The sequence below is a fragment of the Sinocyclocheilus anshuiensis genome, unplaced genomic scaffold (assembly GCF_001515605.1).
Source record: "Sinocyclocheilus anshuiensis isolate Anshui unplaced genomic scaffold, SAMN03320099.WGS_v1.1 scaffold283, whole genome shotgun sequence".
NCBI lineage: Eukaryota > Metazoa > Chordata > Actinopteri > Cypriniformes > Cyprinidae > Sinocyclocheilus > Sinocyclocheilus anshuiensis.
The window spans coordinates 6,104,730-6,122,807 of NW_015549605.1; the positions used below are offsets into that span (position 1 = coordinate 6,104,730).

An 18,078-nucleotide genomic window follows, 5' to 3' on the forward strand; every position below is an offset into this window, starting at 1 on the left:
GTGTTGAAATGTTTGAATGAAATCTGATCCCTGGATATGGGTCAGGTATACAACGAGACAGCACAAACCACTTTATTTAGGTGCTTTGCGTGTTTTTCAAAACACTAGATGTGATCCATTTTTCATACTGAAGCCACTTAAAAAAAAAAAAAATGCATTTTTTGTTCAAACAGGTTTTAACTTTGTATTCTTTCAGATCGCGAGTGGGATGGTTTAGGGAAGTAGTCCTGAGGGTGTAGTGAAAATATGGGTGTGAACATTGTTACTAAGAAAATGTTTCTGCTATAATTACACCTTGAGTACATGCACACAAACAGGTGTCCATCCTTGCGGTTAAAGCACTTTTGACTAACATTTGCTCATTTAGTTCATTACACGCTGATGTGCAGACCTACAGACACTACACTAACATGAAGCTCTATATATTCCCAGGTAGGACCCACTGCTGGGCCTGCAGTAACAGGTCTGCACTAGTATGGAGGCCAGCAAGTGTGCTTCCTTAAAGTAACAGCGCAGGCGTGTTCCTCTAGAAGATCATCTGCAATTAAACGCCCTCATTCTGAAGCACACAGTTGACCTTTTTTGTGCGCTGACGACCCTTTCCAGCTGACAAAATGTTCTAAGGATGCTGTTTTTTATAAATATGTGAATGTTACAGTAACATTCCATTTCGTAATTTTGCAAACATGGTTATGTTACTTACGAAGGTTCTAAAACCAGAATGTTCTAACTAAAAGGTTCCATACAAAAAAATAAGTTTCTTGAAAAATGTGTAAATAATGTTAACGTGCTTAAAATCATTATTAAAGACCAGATAACATTGAACAAACAACATTACTGGAACATTGAGAGAACCTTGCCAGAACGTTTTCTAACATGTGAATAAAGAACAGACTCGAGGAAGCCAGTTCGTAGCTTTACATTGGTTAGCTTTCTTTTCTAAACATGATTCTGCCTTAATAGATAATAGCTAAAATGACATCTTATTGCATAATAGCGCCAGTATTTGTGTTATATTAACTGAATGGTCAGTTTATGTTGTCTTGTGGCCCCACAGAAACAATTCCGTCAACTTTGTCAGTGGCGCAATAACGTCTGTTTTTTAAAAGCATCGTGTCCTCACCTATCCAGCTTGTTTTCCGTCATGCTGTTTGGAATTCCACTATGATTATCATACAGGTCTGTTGCATAATGTGCTATTCCAGTTCTTACTTTATCTCAGATTGTTTGGCTTGCAGACAACGTAATGGAAAGAAAAAACTAACTACAACATCCAGGCAGCAGACGGTTTTCAGATAAGATCAAAATACTGTACGTTACACCATTATACAGTATCTGTTAATCATTGCGCTGCATGAATGATTTTTATGATGCTTTAACATGCTCCGTAACTTCACTGCTAAGAGGGAATGCTTTCGCAACTTTCTGGCAAGTTTCTCTCAAAGTGATGAAGAAATGTTCTTACGGGAACATTGTCTTGAATAATGTTAGCACAAAAACGTGTCGCTTCTAGAACTTTTTTCTGAAAGTGTTTAATTGGATGAACATTTAAGTGTTGTTGTTTTTTATGTAGTTGCTTGTTTTGGGACGTTCAGAGAACATTCAAAAGTAACGTTTGCAAAACATAAGATCAAATGTTTCGTTAACGTTCTTCTAACCAAGAAGAGTTTTTAATAGATTTCAAAAACTGGATGTTCAGGGAACATTCAAAAATACTAACATTTTTAGGTTTGCAAGTGCAAATTTATCGTCTTAAGGGCAGACACAATATTTCCTAGAGAGGTAAAACACAAATCCTCAAACAGTTTGAACAAATTATTAATAGACAAGCTAGTTATGCGAGGAATAATAATACTCACGTGTGCTGTTGAGTACTTGATGTATATAAATTATTTAACCTAGGCATCCATCACTGCATTAGGTCTGTCTAACCCTTCAATACGTCTTCTGTAAAACCTATGGAATTTATTCACGCGGTGGTTTCCAAGAAAACTATTTAATACCGATCAGTCCTGAATGAGGAAGTGCAAAGCTAAACACTTTTAGTTTTCGTGTAGAAAGTGTATTGAGTGGTTCTGTGTGGAGTCACACCCAGTTCTCTCTCTCTCTGAGGCGCGTTCACTGCAGCTCTGTGGAGCACGCTAGAGAGAGGCACGCGCTGCTGCGGCTCGGGGATTCATGAGCAAGGTAAGGCGAGATATAATGCTTTCTTCTGGTTTAGGAACTAAATGTACCTTCACTTTTAATCCCGGATGTACCGTTATAAGAGAAAACGCGTCGCGGTGTGTTGTCGCATCCTTGAGGAAGAGAATGTGCTCAGCGTGTTTAATCATGACGGTCTGGATGCGTTTGAAACCCGATCGAGGGTGTTTCGGATCTGGATTCTTGAAGAGTGAAGGATGTAAAATCTCCCTATCGACCCGGAGCAGCTCTCAAACCTCCTGTATAGCCTACAGGAGGACGCGTTTTCGTTGCGTTCTATTCGCGGTGCGTCAGACTGGCGTCTTTCACCGCTGCGTTTTAAGATGGTGTGTTAAGAAGTACAACTTTGAACATCGAAGCGTTTAGTTTTAGATGATTTTAAACACCCGCACGCGTTCTGTGTGCGACGCAGGTCTGTCGCCGCCGAAACGTTTCTTACTGTGCTTGATGTCACATCAGTGTTGAAATGTTCGCTGCCGCGGCGGGTGAAGCAGAGCGAGCGCCTGAGCTTCTGTTCAAATGTTCCAGGGTAGCACAAATGATTGTTGAAGTGTTGAGGTTTGGCGCGATCGAATCATTCTGTCTTGCTACATTGTTGCACTTGAGCGTCAGTCCTTTCCGGGTTGCGTTTCATCTCAGAATCAAAAGAAAACCCGCTTTTCTCAAATGTGCTTAATCGTTACATTGGCAAACAATTATTTTAACAAATCATTTTAGTTTATTAGTCCCAGTTAACAAAATATGTTCTAAGAACGTTTTATTAATATTCCCATAAAGTTATACAAACGTTATTTCAAAACGTGCTTTTTATCTTGGTCATTTGAGCGTTAAGGGAATATTCTGTTGTATTATTTTGCAAACATTATGGGAATGTTAGCTACTTTTGAATGTTTTCTGAACATTCTGAAACAAGTAGCAACATTTACAAAAAAAAAAAAAACAGGGAAAATAGTTACGTTTTGAGGACATTAACTTTGAACAAATGTTCTATTAACGTTACTGGAAGAACGTTTGTTCATAACCTTGCTAGAACATTCTTTGAACATTATAGAAATGTTACTTTTGAATGTTCTCTGAACATTCTTCTGAAGTCAAGTCACCATTATTTATTTATCGCTTTTTACAATGCCGATTGCGACACAAAAAAGCAGCTTTACAGTATTAAAAATGGAAATAGTGTGTCGAAATAGTGTTCCGTTCTCCTCTGACCAGACGAAACCAGCAGTTTAGTTCTAGGCTGCAGCAAAGTCAGACTGTGCAGAGGACTCATCTGGTTCCTGTGGTCTTGTCCCGGTGGTCGTCTAGGTGACGAGTAGCAACATTTAAAAAACTTTAGATGAACATCCAGCCAATGTTTAAGGGGGAAAATGTAGCAAAATGTTTTTGTGCTAATGGTTTGAACATTTTTTAACTTTAAACAAATGTTCTATTAATGTAGAGCATTCTGAGAACATTCCCTGTTAACTAGGGCTTCGGGGTGGACATGTTTTTGAAAGGTTTTGTCAGAGGTTAATGTACAGTAAATTACACTAGTAATTTATCATACATTAGTTGATGCCTCAAGGTACATTTGCAGCAGTAGCAGCTTTAAACAGAGACTGTTCAATATTCAACAACATACTCGCTCACATGCCACTATATATATAGAGCTGAAGTACAGTAGAGACATGCCAGCAAGTTCATACGGTCACAGCATGTGCGTAACACTTTGCAACCTTACAGATCCAAATGTGACGGCTGGACCTTGACACTGATACTGCCAGAGACAGACAGACAGGACCATCTGCAGACAGATAGTGAGCCGCGTTTATGCAATCTGCCTGTTGCTCGTGGCATTTTTGAACCAGTTTCTTACAGTCAGTGCTGCATGGAGGGAGTTTTTAAACTAGGCCTGGTACTGATGCACTTGTTTGTTGATGAACTGATCTACGTGTGACCTTTAGTTTGATCCGTGCACTCCATCCGATCACACTCCGACAGTGCAGGATCAGTACGAGAGCTGAAGGCGAGGATGTTGAGATTAGCGCTGGTTTGATGATCAGCAGGCCTTCTTGGGTCACACTGAGAGCAAATGGAGGAGCCGTGTATTTACATGAATCTGCGGCATTCGCTGTTAAAACAGACTTAAATCTCGCATCTACAATGTGAAGATGGTGTTGTGATATGTGTTGGTGGTCATGCATAGCTTTTCATTTACACAGAACCAAAGACTAAAATCTGAGCTTGAACCAGGGTTATTTTAGGTAATTAAGTAAAACTAAAACCATGAAATGTTAACTGAATTAAAATATATATATAAAAAAAAACTTAAATAAAAACAAAACTAAAATAGTAATAATAATACTTGAATGAACACCAGGGTTATTTTAGTTAGTAATTAAAACTAAACTGATAACTGAAATGAAATATATATATGAAATAAAACAAAAAAAAAACTGAAATAAAAATGTATGGAACTAAAACAAAAAATACTAAAAAATTAAGCTAAAATTAAATAAGAATTAAAAATAAAGAATAATTCAAAATATTAATACAAACTATTTAAATAATACTTAAACCGGGTTATTAGTTAACTAAAACTAAAATGAACCTAAAATAATGTACTTTAAAAGAAAAACTATATCTAAAAAAATAAACTTTATTTTATTTTTGCTAGTTGCCAAGGCAACGGTTTTCAGGTTTATTTTTTATTTATAATTTCAGTTAAAGTAACTAAAACTGAAAAAATAACTAGTATATGGAGATAAAAAATAACAAAACCACACAACAAATTCACTTGAACTAAAAATAAAAATGAAATCTAAAATGAAAACTAATTACAATTATTAATAAAAACTGTAAAAGTATTTAAATGATACAAAATAACTACAAAATAAAACTACAATTAAAACAAATAAAAACTATATAGAGATATTTTAAAAAGACTAATAAAAAAAGGATCAAAAACGAAAAATATGAATAAAAATTTTAATAGAATTTACATGATACTTAAATAACACTATTATTTTGTTGCTTCAGTAAATGCAAACCTGGATGGCCTGTAGTTATGAGCTGAGGATGTAAATCCAGCCCTAGTTTTATTATTGCGCTCATGCGGCAGCTTCTATATTTCCATTGCACAGTTCTCCTGTTCTCTTTTTACTCATCATAGAGTTTGTAGTCATTTTAACTGTGTATTTCCCTCTGGACTGGGCTATAATTAATGTGACTTGGAACTGCTATTTATACTACAGGCCTAATTAGCCAGAACCACGTCTGACAGAAACACTCGGCTGCTGCCCTATTAAACAGGTGAATGATTGATTGATTTATAGAAAGTAGTCATTCAGTCATTCGTTTCATTCAGCTAAATGTTTACTTTTTCTGAAGTGTTGAGAAGTTCAATCCCTGCTTCAATGTAAGTTTATGGGATTTTTCACCTGCTTTATTATACATGTCATGAGGATAAAATCACAAGTCAAAACGCTTAAAGTACAAAACTAATAAAATGCCTGATGAGTAGGTTTTGTTGTCATTTTAATTAAACCCTTAGTTTAACAATAACTGTGAGGGATATTTTGACACCACAACTAATTGTCATAAAAACAGATGTTCGCCCCGTATGTCACATAATTGAAAAAATAAAATAAAATGACAGATGTCATTGGTTGATGTCTTTATTTTTATGCTTAGCAAAGCAAGGTATTTCTGTGAGTGTCCCATATACCGCATAGCTACGCCTCAGTTTCTTGCAGAAAACTGTTACTTAATAAAAGTGATGAATGTGCATGTTTTCATGTAACACAATAAATCCATAACCTCAAACAGTCCTGCTCACTCTTCTGGATGTGGGCCAGTTTCATCTTTAGTGCTAAAATGCTTTAGGATTGAATGATTTTGACTCGACTGATTTCTAAGAACGTGTGATTTACAGTAACCTCAGGACGTGGCAGTGCGTTTGTAAGTCAAACGTTCGTCTGTAGCCTCAGGCGAGTGTGTTTCTCTGTTTGACTTTCATGTCTGGAGGCTTCTTGAAGCGCTGCATTCTCTGATGTGGATCTGTTCACAGTGGTTGGGTGAGGCCACGGATATTGGGCAATTTCCTTAGCACCGTTCCAAAACGTACTTTAAGATTAGTCCACGAAAACTAAATTAGTAGCCTACTTACTGATTAGTGTACAAAAACAACATTTTTAGTGCACAAACATTTGACATACTTTAAGATTAGTGCATGAAAGCAACATTTTACAGACTTATTAGTCCACATTTTACATAATGCACGAAAATATTTTAAAGGTCCCCTGAAGTGCCTTGAAACATGCAGCATTATTCTATGTGGTGACGTAATTTCAACTGAAACAGGAAGAGAGGGCGGGACATATCGAGCAGCCCCACCCCCTTTTTAAAATAGCCAATAGCTTTTAGTTTATATCTGCTGGGGCCAGAGCCGTTGAACTCGGTAAAGCCTTATTTGACAGCCACGGTCTAATAGATTACCCCATAGATTCAATATGAAACTCTTAGTAAAATAAAATAGTGATCATAATCATGCTGAGGCTGTGTAGTTGTAAACGTTTTTAATATATGCCGACTCGCGCATATGATCCGCTCCGTGCGATCGCGTCTCTAGACCGGAGCCAAAGTCCGGATCAGACTGTGTGCGCTGCCGTTGTTCGCGTGAAACAATGTGAAACCAGACCTCATCTGCACCAATCGAAAGCATATTTACACTGTCTGAATCGTTCCCTATCACCTACATTGTGCACTTCGAACAATTCACCGTACAGGAAATACTACACTGTGAACAAGCGACCGATCTTAGCCGCAGCTTCCGCGTCTATTTATAGTGCAGGGGGCGGGCGCTTCGGATTCTAGAGAGCATTTGATTGGTCAGAAGATTTGATGAGAAGATGAAGTACGATGTGACGTCAAAAAAATCGACAAAGTGACAAACTGTAAGTTTTGAATGCTTATATCTTCTAAATGCGAATTTTGTCACTGTTTTGGAGCACACTGCCTTATAGATAACCTTAAGACTAACATATTGATACTAACACCCAAAAAACTTTAATTTTGATTTCATGGGGACTTTAAATACTTTGATTAATGCACAATAACATTTGATATACTTTAATGCATGAAAACATCGTTTTACATGTTAATTAGTGCACAAAAACATAATTTTACATACATTAGGATACATTTTACATACTTTAATGCACGAAAACAAAATTTTCCATACTTTAAGATTAAAGCATGAAGACATTTTTACATTTTCTGAAGAAACTGCAAGTGTTTGTGGGTAAGCCACCCATTGTGGGTCGTTGCTGTGCGCTTTCTAAAGAGTTCTGGGCAGTAAATCAGCTGGAATATGACCGTCAGTTTTAGTTTATATCTGCTGGGGCCAGAGCCGTTGAACTCGGTAAAGCCTTATTTGACAGCCACGGTCTAATAGATTACCCCATAGATTCAATATGAAACTCTTAGTAAAATAAAATAGTGATCATAATCATGCTGAGGCTGTGTAGTTGTAAACGTTTTTAATATATGCCGAATCGCGCACTAACACCCAAAAAACTTTAATTTTGATTTCATGGGGACTTTAAATACTTTGATTAATGCACAATAACATTTGATATACTTTAATGCATGAAAACATCGTTTTACATGTTAATTAGTGCACAAAAACATAATTTTACATACATTAGGATACATTTTACATACTTTAATGCACGAAAACAAAATTTTCCATACTTTAAGATTAAAGCATGAAGACATTTTTACATTTTCTGAAGAAACTGCAAGTGTTTGTGGGTAAGCCACCCATTGTGGGTCGTTGCTGTGCGCTTTCTAAAGAGTTCTGGGCAGTAAATCAGCTGGAATATGACCGTCAGTAAGAGCAAACCCCTCTGATAATAGTGGATTTATTGCGCTTGAGTTTAAAGCATGTTGTTCTAATGAGATGCCATTATTAGCCGTCTCTTCATGTACATGGAGCAGTGAGTGTTGGAGTGATGCATTAGCTAATGATGTTGTTAGCAATCTGCTCCCAGAGGATGTTCAGCTGATGTAGGGCAAATCAATGAACACACACACACACACACTCAATATCTGTAATGTGACTAATGGCAGTAAATCAACATGCCTACTATGAGTAGTATTAGCTCAGAACCTTTTGAACTCTTGAACTTATGAAAAATGAATGTTTGTGTTGAAATTTATTACTAAAAATGTATATCAGACTTTAGTCAATCAAATCCATTGCTGCTTTTTGCTTACTTGCAGTTTCCCTCCAAAAGTCACATGCTGGAGCGTGATAAAATTCTAACAGTCAGTCATTTTGCTATTGATTTGTTCATTATGTGGTATACTTGGTGAAACATTGTTTCCTTTATTTTGACTTTGTTCTCATGTAAAACTTTGAAAAGATTTGTCCAAATGTATTTTTTGATATTCTTAACCCCACTTTTTCTCTGCATTTAGAAAAATAAAACAAAAAAATATTATATGAATTTAATTGTAATTTTTGCTATAGATCATCATATACATTTAATGTGTTGCGAGTGAATTCGAAAATACCCTAAATATTGATTTATTGACAAAAATGGCATCTTCTCAAACCGAAAATGCTTTTTCATTGTTCACGGAGTTATCATATTGTGTTAAAACAAATTCATACCATTTCCATATTTAAAAATGATGATCTCAGGTCAGTAACAGGTGTCACGATTCACTTTAGGCTACTGGTGAAATCCTCTGATCTGACCCTGCAGGTTCATGGGACATTTGCATTTATTTCCCCTTCACAAGTTTCTCTCGTCTTTGTTTTCTCCTGTTCTTGCATCATGCATTATCTTCCACTCCATTGCTCATCAAGGCTGCATTTATTTGATCAAAAATACAGTAAAATTGTGAAATATTATTACGATTTAGAATAACTGTTTTCCATTGAATATCTGTTCAAATGTAATTTAATCCTGTGATCAAAACTGAATTTTCAGCAGCATTACTCCAGTCTTCAGTGTCACATGATCTTCAGCAATCATGCTAATATGCTGATTTACTGCTCAATAAACATTTCTGATTATTATCAGTGTTGAAAACAGTTGTGCTGCTTTATATTTGTTAAAAAAAAGCTTAAAAAACAACATTTATCTTTTTTGACATTATAAATGTCTTTTACTGTCACTTTTGATCAGTTTAATGCATCTGAGCATTAACGTCTTTCAGAGAAACCAAACTTCTGAATGGTAAAGTATCTCAATGGATCTGAAACCCTCTTCCTGTTTGGGTAGATAGTTTCCTGTGGATTCCTGTGGTTTTTTTATAACCGCAGACGTGTTTTTGGCCGGTGAGAGTGATTGTTCGTTGGGTTGCATCGTGTTTGTTTCTTCATTCTTGGAAGCGAGGCTGAAGCAGATAATGTTGCTCTTGTCCACACTTCCTGTAATTCAAGCCCAAATTAAAGCGGACTTCTGTTGTGGTGTATTGTATCAGGACTGGATCAGATCGCAGCTGGAATATAGCTCGTGTCTGACACTGCATAATAAATCACTGGTGTAGTTGACGTGTAAGTTATAGCCGTGTTCGTGTGTGTTAAGGGTCCACGGGTCACCTGTTTGCTTTCTGGGTGGTGGTAATCCTGCTGAGGACTCTGTGTGTGTGTGTGTGTGTGTGTGTGTGTGTGTGCGCGCTGAAGAATTGGCTTCCGTTGAAATGCACAAGGTGGAATTTGAATGGAATCGGCCACACACACACCCATCTAGGAGTTGTATTGGAATGACAGGAAGATGAATTTAGTGCATTGCAATTCAAGGAATTTGAGCAAAATCGCACAAATGTTTAGTAACAAATTCATTTTATGTTAATAGATTAATTTATTTTAAATTGTGTATATTTATAATATTATATTAATATTATTTGTATTAAAATGTATATTTTTATTATTTAACAAATATTAAAATATGAATTTATTCAAATATTAAAAATATTTATATAGAGAGCAAACGATTTCCTTTTCAGTCTCCCTGTGACATTGAAAGCTGCCAAATACACATTTGCCTAAAGTTCTTCAAAATAGTGCCTTATGCAAAAACAGGGTGAACTCGAGGCGTCTGGAGCATCAGAGCTGCTGTATCCGAGCAGGAAAGAGGATACTGTGTTTGCTGCGACTCTCTCACGCCTTACACCTGAAAACCTTTAGAAGCGGTTAGGAGGAACTGATCTACTTCTACAACTTTCCAAACTGAGGTCCAAAAATCAAATGTGATGAAGTTGTTATTCAAAACATCAACTTCTCTGTAAAAACACAGAAGTGTGCAAAACTGTTATCTAGAACTTTTTTTCTTTTTTTTTTTAAATAAATGAGTACTTTTATTTATCAAGGATGCATTAAAATAATCAAAAGTGACAAAGACATTTATAATGTTACAGAAGATTATTTCAAATAAATGCTGTTCTTTTGAACTTTCTGTTCATCAAAGAATCCTGAAAAATACGATGTATTACGGTTTCCTACAAAATTATATAATAATCAGCTATTTTCAACATATTAAATTGTAATAACATTTTATATTTTTATTGTATTTTTTGATCAAATAAATGCAGCCTTGGTGAGCAGAAGAGACTCCCTTATTCCAAAACTATATATATATATATGTATGTATGCATGTTTATTTTTATATATGCTTAAGTATATTAATTTATATTTAAATAAATAGTATATTTATATATTTTTGTTGTTTTGTTGTTTTATGTATTTATTTGTATATTTGTTTATATTTAAATAGTATATTTATTTGTATATTTATATTGCATTTTATATCGTTTTATTTTATATATTTTTATATATTTATATAATATCCTCCAGTGAAATTATGTATTTATGTAATATTGTCCAATGAAAGCAATTGACCTGAACTAACTCAAACTTAAGCAGTCGCAACAAACTTCTTCAGAGTCCATTGGTTTTCTGATAAGAAAGTTTGCTTTCAGTTGTTGCTGCTCTATCAGACATCAGTCTTTGAGTGTGTGGAGCACCTGTGACCGGAGAGGAATGTGTGTGTGTGTGTTAATCCTCTCTGACCTGCAGCCGCTCGTTCCCGTCAGTCGTGTTTTCAGTGTCCCGTGTGACGAGGAGATCACAGAGGACAGATGAGAATATGTCTGAAGCGCAGGCTCGTATCAGTGATGTAACCGCTGGCACAGAATGTAATGAGTCATATATCGCTGCCACAGGGCTTGATTTACTGAAAAGCAGAGCGACCGGTCCGGAGGAATCCCCTACGGCAGACTGCCTTCACTACACACTGCTGCTTCACTATAGTTTACGTTCTTGTTTCAGTTATATTATTGTATATATTTTATTGAACATATTTACTTTATTTTGTTCTGATTTTTTGACAGTGGTGGCTTTTAAGGGTTGTATTTATCATCCATAACTTTAGCTAAAAATAATAACATTTATTAGTTATGTAGGAAGGAAATTGTATTTGTTTATATAATCAATATTAATAATTGTCATTATTATGTGGTTTTATTTATTTATTAAAATATAGTAACTATATAATCATTATAATAATATATTCGCTATTCATTGTTATTCTTATTAATTATTATTATGAAATAAATAATGCAATTATTTATATATATATATTAACTGATTGATTGTAGGATTATAAGATATATAATTTTTAGATATACTCATAACTGAAGTTAAAAAATAATGGAATATTTATTATTTTTGTTAGTTATGGAGGGAAAAATGTAATATAGCCTATATTGCATATTTAATATTATGTATAATATTAATATTGTAATATTTAGTAATATTAATATAGTAGTATTACATATTCATTATTAAACCTTTAGTTTTTAAAATATATAAAATAAATTTTTACGTTACTTACATATAATAATTGCATTATATGACAAAGACAGTTATTCTTGTGTAATGTTGTCTTGTCTTGTTGATTCTTGTAATAGTGGCAGGAGATACTCAGAGAGAGAATATAAGCTGTATTTTCTCTTTCTTTTCATTGATGAAACTGAATGAACACTGACTCCAGGACAAATTAATCCATCTAGACGCGCCTACTCGTGCTTTATTAGCTGTGTTTGCCAAGTCAAACATCACTGATCTCTCTAACCATCTCTCATACAAGTGTTAAACAAACAGCAGTCTGTGTGTGTGTGTGTGTGTCTGTGTCTGTGTCTGTGTGTGTGTGTGCAGTTACGTCAGTGATCAGACGCATGATTTTCACCTCTAAGCGCTAGTAAGAATTAAAGGGGTCATATGATGCGATTTCAATTTTTCCTTTCTCTTTGGAGTGTTACAAGCTCTTGGTGCATAAAAAATATCTGTAAAGTTGCAAAGACTAAAGTCTCAAATCCAAAGAGATATTCTTTATAAAAGTTAAGAGTCAGCCACACCTACCTAAAACGGCTCGTTCTAACACGCCCCCACATGTCTACGTCACTGTGTGGGAAGATTTGCATAACGCCGCCCAAATGTTCACGCAAAGAAAGAAGGCGTAACTTTTATTCTCGCTGTAGTATTGTTTCCGCCGCCGCCATGTCGTGAAGACGCTGTGTGTTTCGTTGTGAAAGCGAAACTACTTTGTTCGGCTGCCAAAAGAGGACAATATCGCTTCGTCATGCCTAGAGCTAATGCGTGCTGGTCGCTGAGGAAATACTTCAACTTCACGCTGTCGATCGCCGGATCGGCTTTCACCGTGGACGAAGCGGAGTCCAGCCCGGGGTCTGTTCTTTTTAGCAGCATCATATGACCCCTTTAAGAAACCACCTAGCAACCTTTTGGCAACACATTACAGTTCCCTCTGAACATCTTTGCAGACAGTATCCAAGGGGCAGAGACTACAAAAGTGTCCAGTGAGTCTTCATTAGTGGCCAGGAGTCAGACTGTGTCCTGAGGAAGCAGTGGGCTGTATTCCCCCGCTGACAGAGGAAGCTGCGTGTGTTTTGACTGGGAATCAGGTGAATCTCTGTGTGTGTCAGTGTTCAGCAGGAGCAGCGTCATCATGGCCTCGATCTCGGAGTGGTACGCGGGGAAGAACGTGCTGATCACTGGAGCCACGGGCTTCATGGGGAAGGTGCTAGTGGAGAAGCTGCTGCGCTCCTGTCCCGACGTCAACGCCCTCTACATCCTCGTCCGGCCCAAGGCGGGTCAGTCCATGTCCGAGCGCGTCCAGGACATGATGAAGTGTAAGGTGAGACTCACACTGTGACCTTTACTCACCATCCTTCTCTTTACAACTTGGAGAGAAAAATTTAAAACACGTTTTCTGATCAAAATTGCAATTGCTGTTATTATTATTATTTATTTATTTATTTATTGGTATTTAAGTATCAATATGACTTTAAAAGCAGTATTATTATTATTATTGTTTTAGCCATGGATTAATATTAAATAATATTAAATAATATAGCTATTATAAATATAATAATAATAATAATGTTGTTTTCATTATGATTTTTATTACTAATAAAAAATATTAAACAAAATAAGAAAAATTACTATTGTATTAATAATAATAATAATAATAATAATAATAATAAATAATACTTTAATAATAATAATAATAATGTAATAATAATTGTATTTTGCATTTCAATTTTTACTTTTTTTAAAGCTTCTCCTTTGTCAATGACAGTCGCTTCATAAGTGTTTCTTATTACAATTTTGGAAAGATACTTAAATGACCTTTATTTAATAAAATCTCAGCGATTGTGATTTGATAAGCCGAATCGTGATTTCAGGTTTCGTTTCTATTAATGGAGCAGCTCTTATTTATCATCAGAATCAGTGTGTTTGGCTCACTTTTAAGACATTTGTAACCTTTCTAGAACATTTGGCTTTTCTTCTTTTCTCGTTTTTCAGACAGAAGCCTGATGCTTATATTGTGTTTTTGTCATTGGATATCTCAGTCTTTATGATCAGATGACATCTGATCGCGTCCGAACTTCAGTTAACCGTGTGTTGATCCTTAAATAGTTAGTTACGTCAAAGCGTGCAGAACGGTGACCGCATCCGTGTTTGCTCACTGGCGGTCATCAGGGTTTATCACTCTTGTTTCCCTGAACTCGATCCTCTGAAACCTGCTGCAGGAGTTCCCTCGGGTGACAATGGAAAATGCTATTTGATTGTTGCCATGGAAACCCCACCACAAACGCCATCCATACGAGTTATGATCTGTATTTCCATGCGCGTCTGATCGTGCTGTAGGTGCGGCTTCATTACTGCTGGAGAAAGGCTTGCTTTATGTGAGGATGATGAGTCACATCCGCAGTAACGGAGAAGAACTTACTCCCATTCGTTTAGTTTGAGCAGAACTTTCCAGCAAAGAAACACTACTACTACTACTACTACTACGATTATTATTATTATTATTTAGCATTTATATATTATTAAAATACATAAATAAAAATTAACTTTTAAATATATGATCATTATAATTATTATGATCATTAAAAATATATTATTTTTTTAAATATGTATGAATAATAAAAACTATTATTATCATCATCATAAAATATCATATATTATGTCAGTTGGTATTCAACAGCAATATCCTAGCAAAATGGTAGCAAATATGTATGTGCTTTTTTTCTTTTCTTTTTTTTTAACGTTTTTATTATATTAATAATAATTAATATGTTAAAGTGTTTTAGTTTTTTTTTTTTTTTTCATATTTTTTAGTAATTTGGTGTGTGATTTTGTATACATTTGTGTTTATTTATTTATTTATTTTGTTTATAAAGATTTTTTTCTCCAGTTTTAGTCAAATGAGTACATCTAGACAACCTAAATAAAAAATGACAAATGTTGCCTTGGGAACTTTTTTATAGTTTGTTTTATTGCACATTTATTGTATTTCTAGTAATCAATGCTTTATTATGGTTTTAGTTTTGTTTAGATCACTATAGTTCATTTAAAGTGAGTAATGTTTCTGAACTGCATGTGAACTGAGGAATGGGTTTGCTGGTGTTTCAGTAGTTTGATCCGGTCTGTGCCGGACTGATGTGAGATCTGGACTCCAGCCAGAATGAAGCTCAGCTGTTATGAGACGCAGATCAGTATTATGGGTCAGACGAACAGATTCAGTCAGCGCTGCGCAAACTCTCTGACCTCTGATATAAACCTCATTACAGCTTGTGTGTGTGTGTGTGTGTGTGTGTGTGTACTTGTGAGGACCAAATGTCCTGATTAATATTGTGAAATACTTTGATAACGCACTAGTGAGACACTTGACTGGTCCTCAGTAGTTAGAAAGACTTGTAAATCAGCCAGAAGATGTTGTTGATGTAAATCTAGTGTTCTGCAGATGGTTGTTAGGGTTAGGGTTTGGGTTCGCTGATAGAAAATATCATTAACCTGATAGAAAATCAGTGGAAGTCTATGGAGTGTCCTCACTAAGATAGCCAAGCAAACATGAGTGTGTGTGTGTGTGTGTAGGTTGTATATGTAAGGAATGCTCAGGCACTCACACAGGCAGCTTGTGTGTGTGTGTGTGTGTGTGTGTGTGTGTGTGTGTGTGTGTTTGGAGAAGGAAAATTAATGTGGGAAGCCATTCAGTCTCAAACAAACGTGTCTATTGTTTTGTCATTTAAATGGCCTTTCACCAGATTCTTAAATAATTAAAGAGACAAGCTTTATATAGCTTTTATAACTTTGAGTTATATATATATAATAAAAACAATAATAATATTAATATGATTAGTGAGGATGATATTATTTAATATATAATGTATTATTTATATATTATTTAATTTCCTCCAATTTTGATGAGAATACCCTCAAATTAAAGCTCACAGTGTGCACTTTAAGACCATAATCATTATATAACTGTAACTTGAATATGTTTTGGTCAGCACTCAGCAGCTAAAATAATAACAATTGTGCCTGTGTCTAAATGTATATGGACCTGACTGTGTGTATATATATATATGTATGTATGTTATTTTATTTTTTTATCACTTTTGTTAATGAAATTATATTTTATATTTGAAATTTCTGAATTGATTGTGATTTGTATTGTGGACACCCCAGTGTTTGTTGAGTGCTGGACGTCCCGCGGGTGAATTCTTCAGTCGGTTTAGGCAGGGATACTGATCTACCTGTGATCCGCCTTCATTCTCTCTCTGACCTCCGTCCCTCCTTCAGTCTGTCCAGTCGACCGCGCTTCTGCTCTCTGCTGTTTCTTCAAGCGTGTGTGTGTTTATCATTCACCCAAGGCCACAGCAGTGCAGGAACTGAAGGAGTATTGTCTCTCTCTCTCTCTCTCTCTCTCTCTCTCTCTCCCACTCACACACAATGGGGTCTCGGTGGAGACTGGCACAGAGCGACCGCCGTCCCACAATGCACCGTTTGCTCTTTCCAGCACAGAGAGAGCAAATGTTTACAGTGCTCGACCCCGGCGAACCCCTGACCTCGATACAGTGAACCTGTGCGTCCTTTATTCTTCCTTTCTCGTACAGTGCAGCTTTAATCGAGGAGTTTTTATATTTTCAGTTGTGATTTTATACAAACTTACATTAACATTTATTAGTAAATACTTATTAATTACTTTATTATTAATTGCCTATTATAATTAATTACTTAATTATTTTAAATAATTCAAATAATTATTAATGATTTTTTATTACTAACTAGGTTTAATTTTATTGCTGTTAGAAATTTTATTGCGTCAACTTAAACTTTCAAATTTCATTTTCTAATTAGCTATTTTCACCTAATATTTCTGTTTTATTTCATTAATATTTTATTTAATTTCAGCTTTATTGCTTTTCAATTTATTTTTAATTGTTTTAGTTTTAGTAAAACATAATAAACCTGATGCTGTTTTAACTATATATGTACAAGTGTTTTTTATTATTATTTTTATTCTATTACAGTTGATTTTAATAGTTTGAATTCGTTTTTATTTTATAGTTTGACTTTTTATTTTATTTTTAGTAAATTTGTTATATACGTTTGCCATTTTTAATCACTTTAAGTTTTTAATACTATTATTTAGGTTTTGTTTCTGTTTTAGTTTTTCAGTTAGTAATTTAAGTGCTTCAACTTTCTGTTTTTCTTTTAATATTTATATATTATTTCAGCTTTATTTCTATTAATACAAATTTATTTAGTTGTTTTAGTTTTAGAATAACCCAGATACTGTTTAAACTGTTAAATAGTATTATTTTATTATAATTTTTATTGATATTTAGAATTGAAATTTAATTGTAAAAAATTTAAGATTTATTTTTGGCATTTTTGCCTTTATTACGATAGGACAGTCTAGATCTGACAGGAAGAGAAGTGGGAGAGAGAGGGAGCGGGATCCGGAAAGGTCCGTGAGCCAGGATTCGAACTCGGGACGCCGCTGTATGTCGGCGCACTGCCCACGAGGTTTATGTTTTGTTTTGTTTCGGCTTTATTTCAATGAACAAATTTGAACAAATTTGTTTTGGATACTGTTTTAATTAGTGCTATTTTAATATTATTTATATACTTAGTTTTATTCATTTTTTTTTCATTAGCTTTTTTTTATAATTTCAGTTTTTATTTAAATTTTAGTTAAAGTTTTAGTAATTTAGGTGTGTGCTTTTGCCATTTTTTTAAATCAATTAACTTTAATCAGTTTAATGTTTGTTTGTTTTTTAGTTCAGTTTTAGTTTTCCAATTGTAGTTTTTCACCTAGTGTTTCCATTTTATTTTTTTATGAAGCTTTATTTCAATGAGCAGTTGAGTAGTTTCGAAAAGTTGTAGTTTTGATAGCGGTATTGATGCTGATGTGCTGTATTCTACTGTGAGTGTTTGTGTGTGTGTGTGTGGGTGGGTGTGGGTGTGTGTGAGTGTGAGTGTGAGAGAGTGTGAGTGTGAGAGAGTGTGAG

At 34.9% G+C, this 18,078-nt stretch overlaps 1 protein-coding gene across 1 annotated transcript in view; it reads left to right on the top strand.

Moving 5' to 3' along the window:
* Positions 1 to 2,107: 2,107 nt before the first annotated feature.
* LOC107658754 (fatty acyl-CoA reductase 1) overlaps positions 2,108 to 18,078 on the top strand; it is a 31,068-nt gene continuing 15,097 nt past the window's right edge. The window contains exons 1-3 of the mRNA XM_016447403.1: positions 2,108 to 2,187; positions 13,036 to 13,071; positions 13,198 to 13,409. Of these exons, the coding sequence (XP_016302889.1) occupies position 13,071; positions 13,198 to 13,409 (213 nt within the window). The 5' untranslated portion in view covers positions 2,108 to 2,187; positions 13,036 to 13,070. The remainder of the gene's footprint in view (positions 2,188 to 13,035; positions 13,072 to 13,197; positions 13,410 to 18,078) is intronic.